Here is a 19404-nt window from a genome sequence, read left to right as displayed (position 1 = left end):
GGAGCACACCACTGACGAGCCAAAGGAAAAGGACCGCACGCAAAAGGTAGAGATGTGCAAGGTGAAGCTCATTGTGTGCTTTGATTGGGTAGAGAAGCAGGGATGCGGTGGCTCGACGGTGAGGCAGCAAAAAAGCCGTTGGACTTGGAGAAGGCGGTGAAATCCAGCGGGAAATAGATGGATACACGCGAGGGGAGCTCAGTGAGGGTCCTAGTGCCACCTTTCAGTGCTTCAGGGAGCTTGACCGAGGTAGATTTGAGCTCGAGCGTGGTGGATTTAGGCAGCAACATGCGTGTGCATGCTCTGCGCTGCTCGGTTGAGTGAGGGACGAAGCAGAGAGAGAGAGAAGTGAGGGAGAGACCTTACGGGAGGGGATAAGGGTGGCCGAATACCCTGGAAGCACCTTGGCATCGTGACTCACTGGCATGGCGCGTTGGTCGACCTCCACGATCAACAAAACCGACGGAGAGAGCAGGTAGAGTGAGGGGATGACTGGTGGGGCGTGTGAAAAGTGAACGATAGAGAAAAATATCCCATTACTGCTTTAATCTAAAAGAAGTCTTCCCAACCTCCAAAATTGTGTAAAACTATAATTCACGTGCAATTAATTTTAACTTGTTTGAACAAAAAACCTGAGTCAATTTCAAATTAAAATTCTCCAAAGTAGCAATCTTTTCTAACTTCCCATAATTTTTATGCCTTCAAAATAATTTCTAAAAATTTGAGAAAATTCACCAATATTCCTCACATGCATGGACAAATCTCTAAAATTATTTTCAACCCTATGTGTATAGCAAAATTGCGAGTTCCTTCACAATGCATCAGATATTATTAAATTTAACAATTTAGGTTCAATTAAATTATATGCCAAAATTTACTCAAAACAATTAAACATGAATCTAATGATACTTATTAATGCTTAATGATAGGTTTAAAGATCTTGAGCTGTCACAAGTACCCCTAATTATAGAGGAACGATGTAGTGCTGGAGCATAGGGTTTGGAAATGGTTTTGTATCTTATTTTCTTGTCTCGCCGCTAACATTAGTACCGTAATGCTTATTAATATGCTATACGTTGTGTTGCTAATGAATGAGGAGGCCTAGAGTTCACATCTACATCAGATGGTAGTGTTGAACATAAATGTCGGTGGTGGCCTGGTGGTGCTGCAATTCAGCTGCAGGTGTTGTACCGATCTTAGGAATCTGCATGCAGCACTTGAGAGTTGCGAGGTAGCACTTGGTTTGGAAGGGGATCCTGTTGCGCTTCAGTTGGCAAATTAGGTAGATGAATTGACTGTATAACGAAACTTCGGTTCTATTTGGTGTAGCTCAAATGTATGAGTTTTTGTTAAAAAATGTTTATGATTTATGTTAAAAGACGTTGGTTTTTAAGTTATTGACATATCCGTTTTTTTAAAAGTCACTCTTAATCAGTTTATCAGTTTTTAATTTATTTCATTAAATACTGCCCTTTTAAAAACTAACAATAAATCAATATGTTTATTTTAATTTATAACTTATAAAATAAATAGGGATCAGACTGATTTAGAGGGAGTGGCAGGGCAAAGCTAATAAAAGGAGTCGACAGCAAACTGAATATGCACTTGTACCGAAAGATTCCTAGTCCCAAGACTCTTATAGCACAAGTGCCTCATGACCTACCTAATCAGCCAAACCTAACCAAACACCATTACATGAGACTAGAATAAGAAAAAGGAGGAGGAGGAGGAATCAACAGGAGCAAGCTATTTGTTTCCTGTGATGTGAAGGAATCGATCACCATGTTACCAAGGACTGTTGGCGCCAATCGCGGCCTCACATCACATGAGACTAGAGTAGGAAAAGGAGGAGGAGGAAGAAAAAAAAATGGTCGCGGCAATGCAGTCAACAGGGGCGGGCAGGCAGGCGTCGGCGCGTGAGCCCTCCCCTCCCCCTCCCTCGTTTGCCGACTCCCACGCATCACGCTCCTTGCAATTTCTTATTCCTCCCCCATCGGCCCTGACTCCTCCTCCGACCACCAGTGAGGCAGCGACTCCTGCCTGCCCGTGCCCATCGCCAGATCTCACCGCCGCCGCCCACCCCTAGCCCCAGATCTGCCGTGCGCCATGGACTCCGGCGGTGGGGTCACGGCCATCCGCCTGCCGTACCGCCATCTCCGGGACGCCGAGATGGAGCTCGTCAGCCTCAACGGAAGCCCTCGAGGCGGCGCCCCTGGAGAAGGCCCGCCCAAGGACCCGACTAGGGAGGGCCAGGCGGGGAGGAGCGGGAGCGGCACCTCCACGACGAAGCTGGTGCTGGCCTGCATGGTGGCTGCGGGCGTGCAGTTCGGCTGGGCGCTGCAGCTCTCCCTCCTCACGCCCTACATCCAGGTGAGTAATATGCACCATGCCTCGACCGCTCTGCCTCGCTCCCGAAGGATCCATTTCCAGCCCGTTTGGAAATTGGACCCGTCGAGTTGTGATCCCACTCCTCGTTTCGGTCTGCGCATTTAGGATAGGAGCATCGATGGCCTGTCCCCCCTTTCTGTTTTGGGTCTGTTGGTGGTGCTCACCGGTTACCGCAGGTTTCTACTACACTCGTCTACTCTGCACCAACATTTCTAATTGACAAACGACGGAGAAATACAATTGCTTAGAAATAGTGAGAATCGCGACTATTTGGTTTTGAAATTAGCTACACTCGACTAGCACACGAAACTCTACGCGCAATTAACACATCTCGAGAGTCTGGACTCTAGATTGGCCAGGCTAAAAGGCTACCTGGTTTTAGCATCAACATCACATCGGTAGTCTGCCTGAAGCTTCAATTGATGTCGTATATAAATGCTGGAAAAACGATTGAAGCTGGAAGAACCACCTGGGTCATGTGCTATGTGGCATTTTTGCCATGTATTTTCCGGTTGATCATTTCTGATTTTTATGCAGACCCTAGGAATAGACCATGCCATGGCATCATTCATTTGGCTTTGTGGACCTATTACTGGTTTTGTGGTAAGTTACCGCAGAGAGAATATTACTTGTTTTGTTCAGAGCCATCATATAAAAGTATAAAACCTTCACTTCACATCTCCTCTTCAAATGATAATGTTTACCCAGGTTCAACCATGTGTTGGCGTGTGGAGTGACAAATGCCGTTCAAAGTATGGAAGAAGAAGGCCATTTATTTTGGCCGGATGCTTGATGATATGTGCTGCTGTGAGTTAGATGAAGTTCCATAGGTCATTATATTTCCCCATTCTCTTCATGCTCTAATAGATAGACTTCATACGTAGGTAACTCTAATCGGGTTTTCTGCAGACCTTGGTTACCTTTTAGGAGATACCACTGAGCACTGCAGGTAATCATTGATTCTTCCTTGTTGGTTGTTTTATTAACATCAAGTGTGTTGTTAATAAAATGCTAACAATTTCTTACTCAGTACATATAAAGGTTCAAGATACCGAGCTGCTACTGTTTTCATTCTTGGATTCTGGATGTTGGACCTTGCCAACAATACAGTGCAAGTAAGCTTATTCGAAACTTTGCATGTGATCTGGTGTGCCTGCACCAAATCTTTGTCAAATTTGGTGCCGAAGTTTTACTGGAAAGTTGCTTTTTAATGGATGTTCTCATAACACTTTTGTTCCTTCCTGTCATGTTCAGGGTCCTGCTCGTGCCCTTCTAGCCGATCTTTCAGGTGGTTGCTACCTTAAATTTAGAATTTTTGCTAATGCTAGATTCACCCTTAAAGTATCACTTGTTGAATGGTACCTTCTATTATGCAGGTCCTGATCAGTGTAATTCTGCAAATGCAATATTCTGCTCATGGATGGCTGTTGGAAATATTCTTGGTTTTTCAGCTGGTGCGAGCGGGAATTGGCACAAGTATGTCTTTTTATGAGTGTTCTTATGTGCTTACATACACATGATTATGGTTCAGCACCTGGTGGTCTTAAGATTATATTAATGCATTTTATATAATTTGTGCTAGTTGATGTAAATGGTTGCTTGTGCCATTGGCAAAGCTCAAATTTATGTGGCATTTTGAACTATTTTCCATTAACTCCATGAACAGTCTAGAGGTAGCAGAGGAAACAAGCAATATGATAAATTTGCTTCTTCACCTTTGTTTTTCATGATGAAGATACCAATAGAAGTTTACAAACAGAACCATACAGTGATGACACATCATGCACTTCCTGCTATCTTTTGGCATTTGGTCCTCTTACTTCACCTTTGTTTTTCATGATGAAGATACTAATAGAAGTTTACAAACAGAACCATACAGTGATGACACATCATGCACTTCCTGCTATCTTTTGGCATTTGGTCCTCTTGTTTAGTGCTTCTTGCTCCATCAAGTTCATGTATAATATATCCCAAATTCTCTCTAGTCAATGATTTTTTTTTTCTTGTACGAAAGCTGAGTTTGCCTGCTTCTTGTTATTTCTGCAGGTGGTTTCCTTTTCTAATGACAAGAGCCTGCTGTGAAGCTTGTGGTAATTTGAAAGCAGCGTTCTTAGTTGCAGTTGTAAGTTCTCAGATATTCTGAACTACCCTAGGAATTCGAAGCTTGGTTTCTTAATGCATTTTTTAGGGCTAACCGAATCCTTAGAAGTTATCTTTCATTCTTTATAGTATTGTTTACTCCGATATGCAAAAGCTGAGTATGCTATATTCTGCAGGTATTTCTTTTGTTTTGTATGTCTGTTACCCTGTACTTTGCTGAAGAGATCCCACTAGAACCAAAGGATGCACAAGGATTATCTGATTCTTCCCCTCTACTTAATGGTTCTAGAGATGACAGTCGTGCATCGCATGAACCAAATAATGGAAGACTTCCTAATGGTCATGTGAATGGAGACAACGTCTCAGCTAACCCCAACGCTGAGGATATTACAGATATGAGTTCCAACTTGAACAGAGACAATGGAGAAGTTTTCAATGATGGACCAGGAGCAGTTTTGGTTAACATTTTGACCAGCATGAGGCACCTACCTCCCGGAATGCATTCTGTGCTTATTGTTATGGCTCTAACATGGGTATGCTGTCAAATTACATAGATAGATGTTTACCGACCACTTGCTGGTGGTGTATTTTCTACCTTTGAGATTGATGATGTTACCCCTTTTTTTGCAGTTGTCATGGTTTCCCTTTTTCCTTTTTGATACTGACTGGATGGGGCGTGAAGTTTACCATGGGGACCCAAATGGAGACCTGAGTGAAAGGAAAGCTTATGACAATGGTGTCCGAGAAGGTGCATTTGGTTTGCTATTGAATTCAGTAAGAACTCGTGATCAATTTGCTTACTAAAACCTGTATACGACTATGTTTAGATGCAGTTGCACCGCCTAACAATTCTGGTGTTTGTTTAACTACAATTTTGTAGTTCATGACATACATTTAAAAATGATCTGAACTTATCTACTTTGGTTATCTGGCATTGTATCGATTTAGTAGATGTAATATTTGGTACATTTGTATAGGTTGTCCTTGGCATTGGTTCTTTCCTTGTTGATCCACTATGTCGGATGATTGGTGCAAGATTGGTTTGGGCAATCAGCAACTTCACAGTGTTTATCTGCATGGTGGCTACAACGATACTAAGTTGGATCTCGTCGGATCTTTATTCAAGTAAACTTCATCACATCATTGGAGCAAATAAAACTGTAAAAATTTCAGCATTGATTGTTTTCTCTCTTCTTGGATTGCCACTCTCCGTAAGTACCAGAACCAGACTCGCACGTTTTTTGCTTTATTGTGTTGGAAGTTGGCTTACACTTCGCTCTTAAGTGTTACAGATCACCTATAGTGTTCCATTTTCTGTAACTGCCGAACTGACTGCTGGAACAGGTGGTGGGCAAGGTTTGTGTTGCAGATTTTTAAGTTTTATTTATTCTCGTGTGATTCTCAGTGACTGATAATGTTTGCGCCCCATATTCAGGTTTAGCTACAGGAGTCCTCAATCTTGGTATCGTTGTTCCCCAGGTTAGCCATTTTGTTTTGAACGGTCTCCTCTATGCATTGTTAGAAAATGTCCTGACTGGCTCTATTCTATTTCCAGATAGTAGTCTCACTTGGAGCAGGTCCATGGGATGCTCTCTATGGGGGAGGAAACATCCCTGCGTTCGCCTTGGCTTCGGTTTTCTCCCTGGCAGCTGGTGTGCTTGCAGTTCTGAAGCTACCGAAGCTGTCAAACTCGTACAGATCTGCCGGTTTCCATGGATTTGGGTGATGCTTGTGCTCAAAACCGGCTGCTGTGTAACATTCGGATATTCTCGGCAACACTGAGGTCCATTTTGCCATTCGTTTACAGTGAAATGATTCTTTTTCCTCCTGCCACTACAGAGTAATATTGAGAGTAGACGTTAAATAGAGAGGCTAGTTAGGTTCATGTGCATACAAGGCAATGCAAAGGTGTAAAAGATGTATCTTTTATTTTTTGGCAATATATGTAAGAGCTGCTCGTACGACAGAGAAATTTTACAGTTGTATAAGAAGTTTTTGTCCTAACCTGCCCTCGTTTGTACACGTTTCTGTGCATTTCTAAGGGAAAGTTGTTTGATATGTATACTTTTGTTGCATGCATAGATTCATCTATTGACAGGATTCTTGAAAACAGGGTTGGAACAAATACATAAAACAACAAAATTAACACGCATGAAGTGATGTAGATAAATCAAGTGGATGAGGAGCTGAGATCGAAGCAGGCCATGACATGACATGCCATGCCTATCTAGCTAAATATCAGATGCATGCTTCATTACATGCATGCTGAACTAGACATGACACAAACCATGCATTGCATGCTCCTCAAATTATACCGCCATGCAGGCGAAATCTAACGCGAGGCTTCCAGCCCTGGGGTCCACGGCGCCGCTGGTGGCAGGGCTGCACGAAGCGAAGCTCGAAGCCAGAACGTCGTCGGCGTAGGAGTAACTACTCGGACCCTGCTGCAATGCCGCCGTCTCGCCGGACTCCAAGTCTTGATCGTCGTCGGATGGCAGCGCGGGCGGGTAGTAGATCTTGGCGCCTCCTCCGCTGTTGTTGGCCTTGCGAATCTCCTTCCAGCGGCGCTTCATGACGCGCGACGTCCGCCCGTAGACCGCGCGACCGATGTCCTTCCAACGGCCGCTGCCGCCGAAGCGCTCCACCAGGCGCCGCAGCTCCTCGTCGTCGCGCGCGGTGAAGGGGCGGTGGTAGACGTCGCGGGCGAGGTGGTGGCGCCACCGGTCGCGGCAGGATCCGGAGGATCGCCCGGGCATCCTGCGCGCCACGCGGTGCCAGTGCCCGAAGCCGTTCTCCTTGGCCAGGCGCTCCAGGCGCGCGTCCTCCTCCGCCGTCCACGCGCGCGGCAGCTTGAGGCGCACGATGCACCTCCCGAGCGCGGCGGCAGAGGACGCGACTGCAGCGGAGTCCTCCATCTCGACACTGGTCTGGTCGTCGTCCGCACCAACTCGCTCCTCTAGCTCCAAGACTCTTGTATTCTTCTTCTTCTTCTTGATACATTGATATAGGTATTGTTCGTTAGCGCACAACACATGCTTAGTTCGACTCGGATTAACCACTCGCCTTTAATTTCTTCGCTAATCGGAAGTCAGAGCTGATCACTCACTCCATGTCGGATTCCGTAATCTTTTTTTTTTTTGACACTGGATTCCGTGATCAAAGCTGATCACTCACTTCATGTCGTGATCAAAGCTGATTACCCATTGGGCCCAACAAGTCCAAACAGCCCAACTACTCAAAGGCTAGTAGAGTAGCAGCTCTCCGGGGTCGTATAGTGACCTCCAGAGGTGCCCAAATAAACCACTCAGGGTCGGTCTAGCATGGATCCGACTTGACACGGTCTGAACGGCATGCTTACTGTAACGAGCTGTATTATGCTAGTTCAGCCTCTCATCGGTCCCTGTACGTCAGTTGCTCACCGTACTGTGTCAAGCCGGTTCAGGCACGATTGCGATTCGACGGCTGCACTCGGCGAGCACGATAGACACGGTGAGCATGGCGCTACGGGCAGCTCAACGGCACACGGGTGACCTGTCGGCACAACCAGTTCGATAAAATAAAAAAATAGTTACAAAATTTAAAAAATATAGAAAATAGATAAAACAAATAGCTACAAAATTAAAAAATATATAGAAAATAGCCGAGTCCATACGTGCCACGTCGGATAGTGTCTAACCGTGCCATGCCCGTTGTCGGAGGATGAACTCCTGTCGCAGGGATCCCGAGAGACCCCTTTTTAGAGATTCGGCCGGGGGATGATCCTGAACGAGCTTGCCGGGGAAATAAATGGGAACGGAAATAAATGCAGTGGCTAGTGGTGGGAGATGATCGACCTAGTGCAAGAAAGATGGGTGCACCGGGGTTTAGACAGGTTCGGGCCGCACGGGGGCGTAACACACTACTCCTGTGTGTGTGTTATATCTCTTCTTGAAGGGAATTCTCCAAGGATGTATCTGGTTACATGAGTGAGCTGTCTACAGAGAGCTTGAGGTTCTCATGTTCTAGCTTGGCTTGAGTTTGTTCGTGACGTTCTCCGTCTTTTGATCTGGGCTTCGGATGCTTCTTGAGGGCTTCCGGATCTGAGGGGGAATTCTCCCAAGATGAGTCGTGAGTGTGTGCCTCTTCAGCTGTCTGTCTTGTGAGCTGTGAGCCCCTTTCCTTTTATAGGCGCGCCGACCTTGACTTATCCTGAATGGGAAAGAGGGGGCGTACGTGCCGAGGTGCCACAGAGAAAGGCGTCATCATTCCGTCTCGGCGAAGTGACAGGGGCGGTGGAAGATTGCGGCGTGTATCCGACCACCCGCCACTGCGGAGGTCCTCCGGCGCCATTAAGAGGGCCCACCGGGCAGCCGCAGAGGTGCCCGGTGCGCCCACCCTGTCTTGTCCTTCTGCCGGGGCAGGGTGGCAGGCGGAGCGCTTCGATTCTGGCAATGTTATCCCGAGGCACCCGGGCGAAACGGGACGGGACCTGTGCATTTAATGGACCCACGCCCCCCTGCCAGAACATGGCAGGGTCTGACACTAGGGGCGTGGGCAGCTGAGAATGTCAGGATGTCAGGCCGCGCGTGCCTATTAAATGCGGCATTTGCGTCTTTGACTGGCTGACACCCCGGCGAGGGGACACTTCGGGTCGTCGAACGATCTTGCGCGAACCTTCGGGGAACCGAGTCCTCGGGGGCTGCCACGTGCAGCCCCGAGCACTCTCTCCCGAGCACTCTGGTGAGACCTTCGGGGAACCGAGTTCTCGGGGGCTGCCACGTGCAGCCCCAAGCACTCTCTTCCGAGCACTGGGGAAAACCTTCGGGGAACCGAGCCTCGGGGGCTGCCACGTGCAGCCCCGAGCACTCTCTCCCGAGCACTGGGGGAAACCTTCGGGGAACCGAGCCCTCGGGGGCTGCCACGTGCAGCCCCGAGCACTCTCTCCCGAGCACTTTCTTCCCGGTACTTGAACTCTGCGGATCATCGGGGAACTGGGGTGCTCGGGAACCAGAGGTGGCGGCCCCGAGCACCTTCTCCCGGGACTTAACTTCTTCTTATCTTGCAGGGCGGACCTCGCGGGATGGTGACGCGTGGCGGATGGCCGGCCCGGTCTCGGGACTCAGGGACCCCTGGTTCCTGATACACCGACACCCGTACCGACCTAGGCTAGGTCGTGCTCGTGCCGGCCCGACTCAGAAGGGCCGTGCCGTACACGCGCTCGGCCCAAGCTCGACCTGTAGCCTCGTGCCGTGCTAGCCCGACCTATCTCAACACAGTCGTGTTGTGTTTGAGTCGTAACTACAGTATCATGCCTCGGACCGGTCAGCAGAGCCGGCACATTTAGGGTGCGTTAGGTTCGCTGGACAAGTCCATCCGGGTGATGGCGATCCGATTTTTGAGATGTTTAGTTCACGGGATAAGCTGGACGGGGCGGCCACGCTCAGAGAATATTCTCTCATATGTCGGATGAAGGGAGCCAGGCAAAAATGGGCGGGCGCAGCTATCCATGTTCGGCTAAGATGTGCTCGTGTATGTTAATAATTTTTTATTTAATTCTCGATTTTATCCGAAGTATATTAGTAGTCCAAAAATTCTAAATATTTTTATGAGAAAACTAGAGCTCACTATCAACTCATTTTAATCGGTTTGATCCAAAAACCCTGAGCCAATATTTAATTAAAATTGTCAAAAACCCTACTTTTATAACTTTCACCAATTTTTTTAATGTCTCAAATAAATTCCTAAAAATCTAGAAAAAATCACTAATATTCTTCTCATATAATGTACTCATTTATAAAAGTATTTCGAACCCTAGGTTATTTGTAAAAAAATAAGTTTCTTTGTAATACTTTATTTATATGTATTTTTATTATTTCATGTCATATTATCTTTTTAATTCAATTTAAATTCAAACATGCACAAATTCATCTAAATACTTATGAAATACATATAAATATAAATATATCATCTTATCTACTCTAATCCCACCAACCAAATAAAAAATTGACTTATCCTATCTACTTAAATCCCACAAATCAAACAGAAAACTAACTCATCCTATCTATTTCAACCAAACAAAAAATCAAATCACCTAATCAGAAAACATAGATGACATATTCCATCGAACCTCCAACCTAAATCCTTAGGCTATCTCCAATAGATACTCTAAAAATTCATCCCCTATAACATTATTACAGTATCCTCTAATACTATTACAATACTATTTATTTATTTATTTATCTCCAACAGCTACCATATTTCTTATTTTCTACTACTCTTCTACTCCCTCCGGACCCACAGTCAGCCTCTATGAACAGTATTACGGTTGCTACAGTCTTTCAGCAAATTTTTGGAGTATCAGATTCTCTCCTAACGCTGTAACAGCACTGTAGCACTAGATAGAGATGACCTTAAGCATGTTTAGTGGCCTCCTCCTGCCTCGTTCTCACCCCCACCGCCATGGTTGCCGCCGAGGTGGGCCCCGCCCCCAACCCTTCCTCCTCCGACCTCGACCGCTGCCGCCACCGTCGCAAGCAGAAGAAGAACAAGGCAGCCTCCAACGCCGCAGATGTTGCCGGGGGCGCGGATGCCGACGAGGATGCCGCCAAGGAGAATTCCGATCCGAAACCCCAGGTGTGTTAGCACCTCACCTCACAACGTAGGGTTTAGGTTGCTGGCCGTTGCTCTTGGCCAGACCTAGGAACCACGTGGTGTTGGGTTTCGCTGCAGGTGGATGTGGAGGTGGAGTACGTGCCGGAGAAGGCCGACCTGGACGACGCCATCCTCGCTGACTTCAAGAACATCTTCGACAAGTTTACCTTCAAGGACTCCTCCGCTGCCGCCGAGGTATCTCAGTATTCAATATTCACTATTTTCACCATTACAATTAACTTGGAGTTTCACTATTTTCACCATTACAATTAACTTGGAGTGAAGGGCTATTAGATTTTTTCAGGCTGAAGTTACAGTTGCTCATAGGACGATGATAAGAAGGATGAGGCTGGCACTAATGCGGTGAAGAAGGGGGACGGATCTGACTCGGACGACGACACACAGGAGGCCCAACAAAAGAAGGAAGGAGGCGTATCCAATAAACAGAAGAAAGTTTGTTCTTTTGTCTCTGTTTGTTAATAACATCTTATCAGGGATTATGCTGTGTTCATTACCTGAAAATGTTGTCTGATTTGTTTTCCTTTTCTAGCTGCAACGGAGGATGAAGATTGCAAAGTTGAAACAGATATGCGCCAGGCCGGATGTGGTTGAGGTAGCACCTCTCCTATTTTACCTATGCTTAATTGAATTTGCCGCCTTTCTTCCTCCCATATTTGTCCATCTAGCATTGCATTGCCAAGGTCGGCCAGTAGTAGGATCTTGATAGATTCGAAGTGAATCCAGAGATGTGCCTGATGATGCAATTAAAACTGCTTCCGATAATTTGTTTTAAGTTTCAGGCATGTAATTTTCTCAGCATACCATTATTATTAGCTGTGCGATGGATAGCAGTACACTTTATTTTGTTTTTGGTCCATAGTGGTGCTCTCAAAAACCAGAAGTCTGATAAAGTGGATGTCACCATACAACCTGAGGAGCTGGAGGTTATGGATGATGTATTGGCAACCAAGTAAGATTGATTACCTGTTTTCGGTGTTTGTCAAGTTGGTACCATGTCAGTTGCCCTGAGTCATAATGTTTGAACCACATAATAGGTATGAAGAAGCACGAGAGGAGGAGAAGGTACGGAATCAGAAGGAAGATTTCAGTGACATGGTGGTGGAGGTACATTTCTTTGGTTCCCTCGCATGGTTTTTGATTAAGAGGAGAAGCAAGGCCCTTTCTGAATGAATGAATGATTTGCAGAATGCAAGCAAGAGGAAGAGGAAACAAGAGAAGGATGGGAAATAAAAAAAAGAAGGAATTCAAGTTCTAGATCGTCTTGGCTTCATCACTACCAGTCTTTGAGGAGAGTAAAAGAGTTGCCATCGCAAGAGGCCCTTTCTGAAAAACAAGGGCGAAATAAGACGTGGTGTTAAATGTATGTATACGCGCATGCATGGATGTAGCTTTTTGCGCGTGATGGTATCAAATGATCATGTTGTATATTGCCACTTGTGTACTGAACATGTTGTCGACTGAGGACATGTTCAAATTCCCTTTGCCATTCCTTTCCTGTGAAGCTTGGGTCTATTGGGTTTGCTACCGCGCTCCATTTGTTTTCACTCTCTTTTGAGAGTGATCGGTTGGGTTCTCTTTTTGGTTCCATGCATCACTTGCAACATGTACCCTCGCCTGGCTGCCTCTACCATGTGTGACCGCCTGCCTTCCTCCGTGACCTCTATCGGAAACCATCCTCCGCCGCTTGGCGTCAGCCGCAACAGCTGGGAGGACCGATGCATGCAACGAATTGGGTTGTCCCAGTGAAGGGCATCAGGCAGCAGTAGTTGCTGGCAGCCACCTCGAACCGCAACTCAACGCGATCAGCGAAAAGCTCAGATGCACACAGGCGAAATTGGCTAACTGGCGAACTTCAGCGTGATTTCGGACGAGCTACAGTACTCTGACGAAACTGAAACTCGAATGTGCTCTGAACTCGGTGATTTGTGCTGTGATGCAGCTGCAGCTTTTCTGAGTTTTCTTCTCTCTTTATTCATTCGATCCCAGGAGTACATCATGGACATCGAGCCCCCTTAAAATCTCACCATGACTCGCACGTTCAGCACACGAACCGAGGCATGGACGAGTGGACCTGAAAATGCTCCGACGTTAACTGAAGCACGCCTCAGAGCTGAAATTGCGCACGCCCAAACTACCAGCCGTGTGCCTAACAAACTGAAAACGAAAATGGGCTAATTACCTAACTAATTTCAGAGTTTATCCAACCGTAGTATCCCAAGCCGAGACATGGATGGATCCCAAGACAAGACGCACGCTGCACAGCCACCCAAATCGATTTCTTCACGATCCAAATCACCACCATAGATTGTAAAATTGCAGCAGCACAGTACAGTGGCCAAACACCCTGAAAAAAAAACCCGAACTCGTGGAGAAACATCCTGCAAAGTTTCCAACACAAACCAACTCGCGCTCTCTCCCCGTCCGCCGCCGGCGTCCGCTCAGAGGGTTCAGAAACCAGGCAGGAGATCTCGGTAACGAAGCGGTGGTCGCCGCGCTGATTAACCTCACCCCCGTCGGGCTCGACCAGGGGCAGGGCTCCGAATTCGCCGCCGTCTGTCTGGGAGTGGGAAGACAACGTGCAGCAGCTCCTCTCCTCCGGGAGCGGAGGTAAAGGCTGCACCTTTTTCTTTTGGTTGATTTCAATTTGGCCGAGTTGATTAATTTGGGGCCAAATACCTCCGATCTCTACCGTAGGTGCCAAAGAAGAATGTATTCAAACGAGACTCCATCATGTAATGTTACAGTCATAATATTGACTAAACAATGGGTTACTTCTTTTTATATCTGCTTTTATGACTCTATTGACCGTAGGCCAACGTTTGACTTCCTGGAAAAGAGTGGTGCCAGCGGAAACTGCTCGCTTGGATTTGGATGTGCAAACTTGGGGAGTATGTTGGCGAAACTGATCCTAAAAATTTCTAGCCCAAATGAATTCGGTTCTCTAGAGGGAGAAGCAAAAAAGAAGAATCTTTCAGCTTTGATTAGTTAGTTAGTTTCCGACTGCTTGCTGGACTCAATGTCAGATGGCGGCGTAATCCGAATGGGCTCAGTGAAGTGCCGACTCGGAATCGAACTAGCTACGAATGCAGCCCCAGGCCTATATATTGCCGGGATCGGGGATACAATCCGTTCCATCACTCGCTTCATCCATCGATCCATCAAGTCGCGAGGAGCGATCAAGTTGTAAGCGAGGGTTCACTCCGTTGGAGATGGACTCCGGAGTGTTCGCGTCCTCTGCGCCGCCGGCCGCCGCTGGCGTGAGGTGCGTCCTCCTCATCAAGTTGCCGCCCGCCGTCGCTCGCGTGAGGTGCGTCCTCCGCATCAGGCCCCCGCCGGCGTGGACGCCCCAGGAGGACGCGCGCCTGGAGAACCTCGCCAGGGAGCACGGCTTCCGCCACTGGCGCGGCGTGGCGGCGCGCATGCCGGGCCGGTCCTCCAGGCAGTGCCGTGACAGGTGGCGCCACCACCTCGCCCGCGATGTCTACCACCGCCCCTTCACCGCCCAAGACGACGACGACCTCGCGCGCCTCTACCTCCGCCACGCTGGCCGATGGAAGGACATCAGCCGCGCGGTGCACGGCCGCACCTCGCGTGTCATGAGACGCCGCTGGAAGGAGCTTGGCGGCAGCGACGCCTTCCTGAGCAAGCTCTGGCGGCCGCTCCCGACGCCAGCCGATCAGGACGTCAGGATGGAAGCCCACTCGGACTCGTCAACGTCCCTGTCGTCGCAGGAGCCGCACGCCGACGCTGTCGCCCCTGCCGTCGCCTCTTGCAGCCTTGGCCGTGACGCCAAGGGTGCCGGCGCCGGCACGTCCCTCGCAGCAGGGTTCACCTGCGTGGCCATCGTTTGACCTCGCTGCTTGCTGCAACTCTGGAAGCGCGTGGATGACTGTGCTTGAGGAAATTATTAGTTCTAGTTGTCTATTCCATGATTTTTTTTGTAGGTGATTACTAGCAAGAACTCTCTATGTATTAGTTGTTAGAATTTGTATATGAATAAAACGGATCAGAACGTATTATACGATGCAGATTGATCATTCATTTCTTCTACACTTTGCGATCATGTCAATAGCTATGAACATGCGAAACATCCATCCACGTCTTGTTTCCTCGACGGAAGTTACATGTCGCAACGAGTACGACTTTCACAGTTCCCAGCTGTGAGTTGCACAATATCGGTCGCGATTATACTTCAGAAAGATCCATTTAGACAATCAGATATTAAGATTGACGAACAGGATTGCCCACATAACCCAGCAAATAGGAGCCTGGGAGAATGATTAATAGATGGGCACCAAAACTTTGATTGAGAAGAGATTCATGTTACACCTTGCCACAAAAATTTCCAGCTACGTCCTCTAGAGATCATGATTGCTGCAAACAATCAAGTATTACATTTCAAGGAACATCATCGACACAACGAGCATGACATGGCATCCTGAATCTGGTGGGGTATGTCTTCCATAATTGACTAGCTAGGGAGTTCTGGCTCAAGAGTCAGGATGGATGCGCAGCAAGAGCACTGAAACTTCATAAGCCCATCCTCTAGTTTGCTGTCTCTGCTTGCGTGTTATCTTTGTGGCTTCTCTTCCGTTTCCGAACCCTCTTCCTCTTCGACTCCCCATCAGCCTTAGCCCCCTGCAGAACAGATGATGTCATAAGTGCTTGCAAGTCGTGATTAAAGAGTGAAAACATCGGTGATTCTGGTGTAACGGTACCCTGGTGCAGCACTGTAGTGCCAATAAAACTTGGGCATGCTATTTTAATTTTTTTCATGTTATTTTAGTTGTCTTCCATTTACTTCTATCTATGAAGAGACATCAGAAACCAGACAGCTCCAAACTTGTTTTTATAATATGATGACAGATGATTATGCTGGACATGTTTCGTGTGTCGCATTCAACTACTGAGCCAAGCAAGCAAATAATGGCACATAACAAAAAGAGTAATGCTATACGTACAACTGGGCATCACACGACCAGCATGACAGGCAGAAGGCCAGCACACCACTGATCATCACTGGTCGTACGCTGCAGTTGTACATTGAAGTCGTACGTATAGCCATTCCATTACCTGATTTTGAACACCAGAGGATTCGGGCTTTGGTTTCTTTTTCTTGCAGGAGAGTGGGTTTGGACCCTGCAAAAGGATACGTGTTAACATTTGGTAAACATTGAATATAGTCAACCACATGACAAAAGATACCAAATGGAATCGACTGTGAATACAACCTTTGCTCTGTTCCTTTTAAACTTGCTTTTCTCAGCAACACCAAGTGCATTTTTTACAAGAGCACTAATAGGCCTCTCGTTTTGTCCTCCATCACTTCCATTTTCATCGGCGTCTGTCTTTCCTTCTGATGCAACCTTCAGTAACTTCTTATATTCAGATATATCCATATTGAGACGCTTCGCCTCATCCAGTTGGGCAAACTTGCGTTGCTGGACAGAGGGTTGTTCTATAAATAAGGAGTTCTTCAGACCATATATTACAGGAACCCCAGGAACCTACATGGAAGCAAACAATGTACATGAGCAAATTGTTGCAGTCCAAATGATATCTATTGTAGATAGGATTCACTCGATTAGTAAGAAAAAAAAAGTAGAAATAGCCACGACGGATGAGGATCGTCGATACCTCCCGTAACTTTTCTCGGAGATCAGCATCCTGGGTGGCAACAAAGAAGTGCTCGGGATTCTTATCACCTATGAGTGAAAGGATACAGTTCACTGCACTGACCACCTTGTCATGCTCACACCTGAAACCAAAAGAGAAGTCCAGAAGAACATAGAGTTAGTGCATCATCACCAGGCTCATCTGATCAACTGATTATCATCCCTACAAAAAGAATGTGTTCCGAAATGACCCAAATTCCAATTGCAGCTTCGGTTCCAGGCAACTCAAATGTCAGACCGAATCAAACTGACTAACCAGGTTCCATAATAACACGCAAGAACATCCTAATTTGGTTCTCTGCAGTATGAATTTCATTTTTTTAGTATATAGAATTGGTAAGTAAGCTCACATAATTACATCCGTGAACCCAACAATGGTCGAGTTCTTTCTTTGGCTTTGGTACCCTAATCAGGTTAATACCACAGCAGTCTCAGAGTGATGCACTTACAATGACGCAGTGGATTAGCAGGCAAAGCCGAGCATAAATTGGACCGCATAAAAAAAATAGCAGCAGCAGGCAGCTAAAATGGCAAGACAGTAAAGAAAAAGGAAAAGAAACCACGGTACTTTGTGGTGGCGAGCAGGTTTGCGGCGTCGAAGGCGTCGGCGTGCGACTTGCCGAGCCGCCTGAGCTCTGCGAGGACGCACTTGGAGGTGGAGAGGGCAGGGGTCCTGGACGCGGAGAGGAGGGAGCGGAGGGCGTCGTCTGCGGGGAGGAGGCGTTGGGAGAGGAGGTGGTGGACGAAGGTGCCGTCGAGGAGGACCTTGTAGGGCTCGCGGAAGCCGAAGCAGGTCGCGTAGAACTTCACCGCCTTGCGGTGCCTCGACCGCTTCTTCACCCTCATCCTGACCGCTCAGTTGGGAGCAGGAGGGGCAGCGGCGCCGGAGGGCGGAGACGCGGGGAGCGGGCGGCGGCAGGGAACGAGAGCAAGCGAGCGAGCGAGCTAGGGCATTGTTGTTTGGGACATTGCGCCGCGTGCTGGGCTGAGCAGAGTTGGGCCCAAATCGAAGCATGGGCCTCAAAGTTTCGATTGTTGGAAGTGAACCGAGCCGACGTCCATTTGCTTTGCTGTCCCCTTCTTCCTCCTCTCCCTCCGTCCGCCTTCTCCAACCTTCTACGCTGATGCATCGGAGCCCAGGCGAACCTTACATTTCGGTGGCGATGAAGCCGCCGCCCCTCTCCTCCTCGAAACCCCCATCGCTTGGCATTTTTCGAGTAAGCATTTATGGCATTTTCTTATCCGCTTTGTGTGCAATCACCGATCAGGACCCCGTTAACATTCGGTCACAGTTGGCACTACGTCTCTCTGTTTTACGACATATTTGCAATGATCCAGTAGTTTGTTTATAGTTATCACCTGATTTAGCATCACTACTTGCGTCTCACATATTGCTTCTGCAGTTCTGCTCCTTTGATTAACCATCTGTACATTGTTCTAAAAAGTAGTTTTCTTCGGCAGATCTTGCGTAGAATTTTTATGAATGATTTATGCCAAAAGAAGGATAAAGATAATCGTAGCTGCTTACTTATTGATGATTAGTGATGCTACAATGTCAGACTTGCTGGTTGTTCTACTTCTTTTATTTTTTGGTAGTTCAATCCAAAATGGAGTCGGCTAGCCAAGCCCAACAGTTTTTATTGACTGAGAAAAAGCTATAGCTCATTGGGATCTGCGTAACTTGTATGTGCACTCTTCTTATCCATTGTCTACTTCTTTTCTGGATTCTTTCATTCAAATCATTCTTACACTTGCACTTGACCTTTTCGCTTTTTATGCGTCAGCTATCCACTTTGTTATGTGAACTCTAGCACTGGAGTCATTTTGCACTTTCTGTTGAGTAGTTGTTTTTAGTTAAGTGATATCACTTGGCAGTCCAGGCTACTTGGCAATTTGTTTCTCTTGTTTTTTCTAGTGAGCTCTAGCTATTTAACCATAACTGAATGCTTCATTTCATTTCTGACTTTAGGGAAACTTTTTATGTTGGTGATATTTCTTTATCATGTCTCTGGGAAGAGGTCAGGTTGGAGTTCAACATTGTAAGCATACTACAGGATGTCTTGTTGAGATATAGAACTTTTATAGACTACTGTGGAAGTTGAAGTATTGCAAAAGGTCCATTTCATCAACCAAGCTATGGTGATTCGCACATAATTAATTTTGGGGATTGCAAAAGGTCTACCGACTTCTACTTTTGCACTTATCTGTGAATGGTGCCCAACTCTGTTGGAAAAACTATCAACTAGGCAACTAAGTGTCTTATTGCTTCGTTCATGATCTTGAGCCTTTTGTCAATCTTGGGACCTATCTTCTCAGTTTGCTTAGAGCAACGTAGGGCAGTGACCAGCCAACTTAACCATCGATCATCTGGTTTTCACAATGTGGATAATGTTGGGACTATCTGAATCTTTCAGTTACTGCTAACGTTAATAGATGCTATCTAGAATTGTCTATCCAGAATTGGATAGGAAGGTTGCAACGGTAATGTCTTCAGCTCTGAACATAGTAGCGGTACCATTCAGGATAAGGTAGTTCCTCGTTTTTCGCGGCTATCATATGAAGGCAAGAATTAACAGCACCAAGAATTGAA

General features: G+C 46.9%; 4 protein-coding genes and 1 long non-coding RNA gene across 7 annotated transcripts; 3 read left to right on the top strand and 2 right to left on the bottom strand.

Annotated features, from left to right (window-relative positions):
* The first annotated feature begins 1700 nt into the window (after positions 1–1700).
* Positions 1701–6546, top strand: LOC133920864 (sucrose transport protein SUT4). 3 transcript variants are annotated; one of them, XR_009910174.1, is made up of 14 exons: positions 1701–2370; positions 2926–2991; positions 3097–3195; positions 3273–3337; positions 3419–3503; positions 3643–3676; positions 3765–3864; positions 4435–4510; positions 4665–5021; positions 5119–5262; positions 5466–5699; positions 5773–5844; positions 5924–5967; positions 6044–6142. XR_009910174.1 is itself a non-coding variant. In XM_062365447.1 (14 exons), exons 1-14 carry the CDS (start codon positions 2107–2109, stop codon positions 6212–6214), a joined length of 1803 nt encoding a protein of 600 aa, XP_062221431.1. In that variant the 5' UTR covers positions 1708–2106; the 3' UTR covers positions 6215–6546. The 3 variants fall into 3 exon arrangements, 2 of the variants coding, with proteins under 2 accessions (XP_062221431.1, XP_062221432.1); XM_062365447.1 differs by having other exon boundaries at positions 1708–2370; positions 5781–5844; positions 6044–6546; XM_062365448.1 differs by having other exon boundaries at positions 2299–2370; positions 3298–3337; positions 5781–5844; positions 6044–6546.
* A 251-nt stretch (positions 6547–6797) lies between these two features.
* Positions 6798–7403, bottom strand: LOC133920756 (transcription factor MYB77-like). Its single transcript, XM_062365350.1, has one exon. It carries the CDS (start codon positions 7401–7403, stop codon positions 6798–6800), a length of 606 nt encoding a protein of 201 aa, XP_062221334.1.
* A 3805-nt stretch (positions 7404–11208) lies between these two features.
* LOC133920308 (uncharacterized) lies at positions 11209–11868 on the top strand. Its single transcript, XR_009910084.1, has 3 exons — positions 11209–11313; positions 11446–11571; positions 11669–11868. It is a non-coding gene; the product is annotated as an uncharacterized LOC133920308 (long non-coding RNA).
* A 2480-nt stretch (positions 11869–14348) lies between these two features.
* LOC133920755 (transcription factor CSA-like) lies at positions 14349–14990 on the top strand. The gene has a single exon (XM_062365349.1). The coding sequence runs from the start codon at positions 14349–14351 to the stop codon at positions 14988–14990; it is 642 nt and encodes a 213-aa protein (XP_062221333.1).
* A 429-nt stretch (positions 14991–15419) lies between these two features.
* Positions 15420–17777, bottom strand: LOC133920863 (uncharacterized). Its single transcript, XM_062365446.1, has 5 exons — positions 17383–17777; positions 16777–16897; positions 16371–16646; positions 16213–16278; positions 15420–15777 (listed from the first exon to the last, which is right to left on the bottom strand). The coding sequence occupies exons 1-5, from the start codon at positions 17658–17660 to the stop codon at positions 15685–15687; spliced, it is 834 nt and encodes a 277-aa protein (XP_062221430.1). The 5' UTR covers positions 17661–17777; the 3' UTR covers positions 15420–15684.
* Positions 17778–19404: the final 1627 nt, after the last annotated feature.

This window comes from Phragmites australis, chromosome 6 (genome assembly GCF_958298935.1).
Source record: "Phragmites australis chromosome 6, lpPhrAust1.1, whole genome shotgun sequence".
In the NCBI taxonomy this organism is placed as follows: domain Eukaryota; kingdom Viridiplantae; phylum Streptophyta; class Magnoliopsida; order Poales; family Poaceae; genus Phragmites; species Phragmites australis.
The sequence above is the reverse complement of the archived record's forward strand: the minus strand, read 5'-3'. Positions and strand labels throughout refer to the sequence as shown.

Excerpts from the sequence above, each read along its gene's own strand:
- LOC133920756 (XM_062365350.1), bottom strand. The coding sequence starts at position 7,403 with ATGGAGGACTCCGCTGCAGTCGCGTCCTCTGCCGCCGCGCTCGGGAGG.
- LOC133920755 (XM_062365349.1), top strand. The coding sequence starts at position 14,349 with ATGGACTCCGGAGTGTTCGCGTCCTCTGCGCCGCCGGCCGCCGCTGGC.
- LOC133920864 (XM_062365447.1), top strand. The coding sequence starts at position 2,107 with ATGGACTCCGGCGGTGGGGTCACGGCCATCCGCCTGCCGTACCGCCAT. Across the intron at positions 2,371-2,925 it reads TCCTCACGCCCTACATCCAG|ACCCTAGGAATAGACCATGC; the intron begins GTGAGTAATATG and ends ATTTTTATGCAG. Across the intron at positions 3,865-4,434 it reads GCGAGCGGGAATTGGCACAA|GTGGTTTCCTTTTCTAATGA; the intron begins GTATGTCTTTTT and ends TTATTTCTGCAG.
- LOC133920863 (XM_062365446.1), bottom strand. The coding sequence starts at position 17,660 with ATGAGGGTGAAGAAGCGGTCGAGGCACCGCAAGGCGGTGAAGTTCTAC. Across the intron at positions 16,898-17,382 it reads AACCTGCTCGCCACCACAAA|GTGTGAGCATGACAAGGTGG; the intron begins GTACCGTGGTTT and ends TTTTGGTTTCAG. Across the intron at positions 16,647-16,776 it reads TCCGAGAAAAGTTACGGGAG|GTTCCTGGGGTTCCTGTAAT; the intron begins GTATCGACGATC and ends GCTTCCATGTAG.